The sequence below is a fragment of the Alternaria incomplexa genome (assembly GCF_024043165.1).
Source record: "Alternaria incomplexa strain BMP 0042 chromosome Unknown scaffold_10, whole genome shotgun sequence".
Lineage (NCBI taxonomy): Eukaryota > Fungi > Ascomycota > Dothideomycetes > Pleosporales > Pleosporaceae > Alternaria > Alternaria incomplexa.
Window position 1 is genome coordinate 290,545 of NW_026249859.1, and position 6,000 is coordinate 296,544.

Below are 6,000 nucleotides of genomic sequence, written 5' to 3' on the forward strand. Positions count from 1 at the left end.
GAACTAGCAGTGCTCGCTCGCGGCATGTGGGCCTTCGTCGGCACACACAAATCAGCTTCAGAGATAAGAGAACGGGTTAAAGCAAAGAACCGTAATACCAGACCCAAGGCGACCATCACGAAAAGGAGAGACCGGAAAACCTCGTCAAGTAGGAGATCATGTCGACCAGTAATTGACCTCCAAGCCACATCCAGCACAACGCTTAGTAACATACGATTCTCCGCCACAATCGCAAAAGCGTGCTTCCTCGTCCAGTTCATCCAGATCAGGCGTCGGCAACCGGCCTAGCCTAGGTGTGGGAGGAGGCGTTAGCTCCGCTGAGGAGTGTAAAGCCCCCTTCGACTCTAACGGCAAGTTCTGGCTCGACTTTGCCGAGCCATGAAGGACCACTGGCTTCGATCCTCCTTTCGACGTGTGCTTGGCAGAAGTCACGTGTGTCACGTGTCTCTCACCGGGTCCTACGGCCAAACCTCTCGGTGCGGGGTGAGATTGCTCGACCTGCTGAAGACGGCTTTGAGGATATGTATGCTCGTTCTCAATGGGGTACAAGACGAAGTCGGTATATGCCTGGACTGGAGAGTCGATCTTGCGGACTGCCCAGGAGCGACGACGAGATTCCTCGATCTGGATATTGCGTCCATTGTGGTATGTCGTCTGACGATACTCGTTCCCTTCTTGCTTCTGACCTGGCATGGCTGGTGCCTGGCGAGCGGACTGTTGTGCTGGCGACGGCGACGACGGCATGGTGATGCCTCGATGCAGCCAGTGTTGTGGGAAAAGCGAGAAGAGAGTTCAAAGCGATGTGCAAAGCCTTCTCAAGACCTCCAAGTTGCTTCCTCGACCAAGAAGAGATGTTATGGGAGGGTTATGCGGAGAGGGGTAGTGGGGAGGAAGAGGCAGGAAGAGGGCCGGAAGTGGGTAGTGGGCGGTGCGAGTATATACAGTGCGGGCCGCCAAGCCTTCTCCCGCCTGACACCCCCCGGGCTCTGGCTTCCACCACTACGCCCCCTCGCTTGCTTGCTCTTCTAGAGCAATCATCCCCCCACCTGCTCGCAAAATGTTTGGAGAGACTCGATTTATTCGAAAAGACAGGGATTCGCACGACCTGTATGGCCTTAGTGCACTTTTGCACACTTCCGGATTGGGGTGGAGGTGTGTCTAGTGTCGAAGTCAATTTGAGCGTCCAACAATGTAGGTGAGGGGCGTTCGAGTCTACGAGACCAGTGAGGAGGCGGTATTCGTTGGATGCATGAGGGTTTGGGTGTGCCTGCATGTGGACCTTGTCGTCGCTGGCCCATCTGCTTCCAGCCCCGAACACATGTGGATGATATGTCCTTTTGAACAGGTCTCCTAGTAATACAAGAGCATGCTCAACACCTTTTGACTCGTATCTTAGAATTATCTCTTATCGTGACATCTGAATGATATCGCTGTGATGAGACTGCCTGAGAGTAAGTGGTAGGGCGTATGCCAAGGCCTTTCCCCCTAAGTCTCCCATGCAAAACCATGATGAACTCTTTTCCTCGAGACCAAACATGAACATGACGACTTACCCTACACCTTACATACGACCCCGTAGGCGGCCAAACAATGCGTCTTTCTCAAGGTGAGATTGCGTTTAGTTGACGAAAGACTGGGATGTCTAGTACCCAAACTTGCGGGCGAACAGACAAAGTCAAGAAGAAAAAAAGCCCACTTTTGAACACACGCTCTGCAATTGGATATATCTACAAGTTCTCAACTCTCTTAAAAAGAAGTCCTGTCTAGCGTATACACACACGTACGAAATGCGCCAATAGTTCCTTATTTTCCATGTTAAGAAACCATGATGCTGTTCCTCATTCCTACCAATGCCCCAAATCCACCAATCCCTCAACCCTCCAATCCAATCCACCAACACCCATCCGCCCACTCCCATTCCTTAAGACGTCCATGCACCTAGTACGGAATACCATCATACTCACCGTAGCCCAACGCCAAATTCATGTTCTGCAAGCACTGCGTCGCAGCGCCCTTGAGCAAGTTATCAATCGTAGCGTTAACGACGACGCGCTTGCCTGAGCTGTGAACGGCGAAACCGCCGATTTCGACGCCGTGCTTGCCAGAGATGTTCTTGACGAGCGGGGACTCGCCGACAATCTTGACGAGCTTCTCGCCGGCGTAGCGGTCCTGGTAGAGGTTGCGGATGTCACGGGATGTCATTGTGCGGTTGAGGGGGATGGAGATGGTGTGCTGTTTTGAAATGTTAGTAACGTGATCAAGACCTTTTTAAAATGGGAAGGAAGGGTGAACTTACGTGAATACCCTGGAACCAGACTGCAACGTGGGGGATGAAAGCAACCTCAGTGCCTAGCTGCCGTGAGATTTCCTTCTCGTGGATGTGGTCTGTCAAGCTGTAGGGGATGAGGTTGTTTTCGAGGTTCTTGACGTCGTTCTTGGGGCTGGGCTTGGTGCCGGCTCCGGAGTAGCCTGAGACACCGAAGACGGTCGGTTGACCGCCGATGAACTCAAGCAGAGGCGCAATGCCGAGTTGAGCAGCTGTGGCGTAGCATCCAGGGTTGGCGATGCGTGTAGCGTCGGAGATCTTGGCGCGGTCAACGGTCTCTGGTAGTCCGTAGGTCCAGCTCTCGTCGAAACGGTAGTCGGCACTCAGATCGACAATGAGAGTTTCCTTGCCGCTCTCGTTGATGGCATCGACGAAGGGCTTGCACACACCGTTGGGCAGGGCCATGACCCAGCAGTCGACTTCGCCGTTCTCGGCCATCTTCTTTACATCCTCGGGTGACAGGTTCTCGTAAGTGATCTGTCGCTTGGAGTAGCCTTCAAGCTTCTTGCCGTTAAGTTCACGTGATGATACATGCCGCAGGTCCATGTTGGGGTGCTTGTTAAGCAGCTCGATAAGAGCTTGCCCTGTGTAGCCTCGCGCACCAATCAGTGCAACCTTGGCAGGGTAGTCCCTGTGCTTGTGCTTGATACCGTATGGCGGGTTGGGGTTAGTGGTATCCATTGAGCGCGATGCAGTGGTAGCGAAGCCTCGGGACGACGCAGGAAGAGTCCTGTTCTGTCTAAGTTGAGGCCTTGCAGATTGGCCAGCAACGGTCGCGTAGCCCCGCGTCTGCTGGCCCTGCTTCAGACTGGCAACAAAGTCGGCCGCCCGTCGGAACTGAGCATCTAAGCTGTCCTTGAGCATGCTGCGACCCTGCTTCTGGTAGTTCTCGAGGAGCGAGAAGATCTCGGAAGACTCAGCCGCGCCCCACCAGCAGAAGACTTCCTTCTCGCGGCGGAGGAAGCCATCCGTCTTCTCCAGGTGCCATTTGACGTAGTTTTGCGACTGGTCGTCTACAATCCAGTACATCTTGGGGTACTTTTGCTTCATGCGCTGGAAGACCAAGTCGTTCAGGTTGTTCAGGAAGGCATCCTTGGTCATGCTGAAGTGCGAAAGCTGTGCGAACTCACCGTCGGCAGTCGGTGGGTAAACGACGGCAACGACGCCCATGGAATCATCATGGAAGACCTCAAATGGTCGCGTCTTGAGGTTCTGGATATATCTGTTGACCGCATCGGCAGCGTCGGCGGCTTTGCTCTTGGTGATAGCCTCTTGCAGAGCAGGGACGTCCAAATCCTCGAACTTGCTGGTCTCCTTCACACTGCCGCCGTTGCGGATAAGAGTGCCGCTTCCGGTATGGGTGAACAGCTCTTTTCCGAGGTTCGAGGGGTGGGTGATGGCTACACTCGACGTGCGCGGGAGACCGTCCAGGAGCTTCTTGGCCTCCACTATCTTAAGCTTCGTGCCGTATCTAACCCACGATTGCTTCATGTAGGTGTCGTACTCGCCCTCCAGGTTGATGTGGGGGATGAGCTTGGACTCGGCGTTGAAGAGTCCTCCCTTCTCAGAGAGGTAGATGACCTTGAGGGGCTGGAACTCGCGCGCCAGAGCTGCGGCAGCCACGTCGGCGTTGATGTTGAGGATCTGGCCGTCGAGCGTCTCGCCCATGGAGCACAGGATGGGCAGTTCCTTGTTCTCCAGCGCATCCATGATCTGCCTCTTGTTGACGGTGGTGATGTTTCCGACGTACTTCCACTTCTCCTTGTCCAGGTAGTCGGCTTGCAGAGCACCCGCGGTGATGGGCCGCGCGGGCACGCCCCAATCCCTCTTCAGCGTCATGACCAGGTCCATGTTTGCCTCGAGGAACAGCTTGCGCGCAATGCCCAGCGTCTTCTTGTCCGTTACGCGTATGCCGTCAATGAAGTCGGGCTCGACACCCGAGTCGAGCAGCAGCTGGTTCATCTGCGGGCCAGCGCCATGGACGATGATGGGGTACAGGCCGATGGCGTGCAGCTGCTGGAGGGCAAAGCATAGCTCCTCGAGGTGGTCGGTCAGGATGGCGCCTCCGACCTTGACGACAGCGAACTGGTGCGGCGAGACGGAGCGGAACTGGCCGAGGTACTGGTCGACTTCGCGGCGGGAGCTGGAACTGGCCAGCAGGTTGAGGAAGGCGGCGTAGATGGACGAGTTCCTTCCATCCTTAGAGGTGGTGTATAGGCGGCTCGGAGTCGTGCTAGCGACGAGTGCTCGCGGGAGGGCTCGCGGCGTCTGGCTGGCGAGGACGCGGGAGGAGGATCGGGCAGCCACACGGCCGGCTCGTACAAAGCTCTGCATGGTGAGTGTCGCTCCCAAGAAGCAGAAGCAGTCGCAGTCGCTGCTCGGGCCCTGGGCGACTTAATCCAACGCGAATTGCTGCGGTGACTAGACTGTGGAGCCGTGAGGGACCAAATGGGTCTCGAGATATGACGCGGAAGCAACAAATTTCGCTGCGCCGTTATCGCTGCTTCCCCAGACCACAGGGAACTTTCCCTAGCGCCGCCGGAGACAGCTACCTAAGTTTGTACGCATGGAGAACGGCAGCCGCAGATCAGACTTTTCAGGCATCATTCCTGCATGCCTGCGCGCTTCGAGCTGCTGTTGAGGCAAATTTTCTCGACAAGACAAAAGGCCCTTTCCCAGCTTGCCCATCCTGCGCCGCCCAACCCACAGCACTGTGGACACTAGCAGCATGTGAGGACCTAGCACTAGGTTCACGAGAAGGATTAGGCTAAGGTCCACTAGATGCATTGTTCCCTTACTTGAATCTATTGTATCATGCGAAATACCACAGATTGTGGTAGTGACACTGGATAGCCATATGCCTAGTCCTAAACGGGTAAGGTCGCATTGTGCTCAGCTGTCAACCACGCGAAGTTACGTTATGGTCCTGTTGGTCCCGAAATACAGCAACCCTCCAGGTATCTCCAATAGACAATGGAGCGCTTAAACCACATCGATACATACACTACTCACTACGGATCCAGAATCCGCTACCACTACCGGAACAGTAACCAAAGCATGACATCCAGACACACCACTAAACTACATCCACTTCAGTGGCCAGCCTCCGCAGGTATCTGCCTACCGTCCAGCTCATAATTACTCGTCGTTCCAGGAAGCTCGCCTGGACCTCTATACGCCCCTTGACTAGACTCCCACATACTACGGGTGTTATATTTCGCTTCGGTATCTCCTGTTGGCAGGTCCTGGGATGGACTTTGTCGTCGCTTGCGCAAGATCCAACCGAGCCACAAGGCAAGACCGAAAAGTGCTACAGCTCCTAAAACTGCACCCACTCCTATGCCTGCTTTGGCGCCTGTGGAGAGACCGCCTGCACTATTAGAAGGTGAGGCTGTGTTTGCTGCTGCTGGAGGGATACTGGGTTCGGGTGTCGAGGTCATGTCGGTCACCGAGGAGTTCGTTGGTGAAGGGGATTGAGTTGATGGGGTGGTCGACGATGTGGAAGGTGTTGGCGGCGGAATTGACAATGATGGGGCAAGCTGCTCTATATCGTAGCAGAAGCAGCCCTGAGAACCACACGCTACTACCTTTCCTGGCTGATCGCAGCACCTATTTGTCTTATTAGTGAGATCTCGCCTCGGACGTATGCGATCATACGCTGCCTATGTGTCTTT

General features: G+C 55.0%; 1 protein-coding gene across 1 annotated transcript; it reads right to left on the reverse strand.

Annotated features, from left to right (window-relative positions):
• Nucleotides 1-1,938: 1,938 nt before the first annotated feature.
• J4E90_006987 (uncharacterized protein) lies at nt 1,939-4,660 on the reverse strand (the record flags this gene model as incomplete). The annotated part of the gene is made up of 2 exons (XM_051436529.1): nt 1,939-2,232; nt 2,297-4,660. The coding sequence occupies 2 exons, from the start codon at nt 4,658-4,660 to the stop codon at nt 1,939-1,941; spliced, it is 2,658 nt and encodes an 885-aa protein (XP_051289275.1).
• Nucleotides 4,661-6,000: the final 1,340 nt, after the last annotated feature.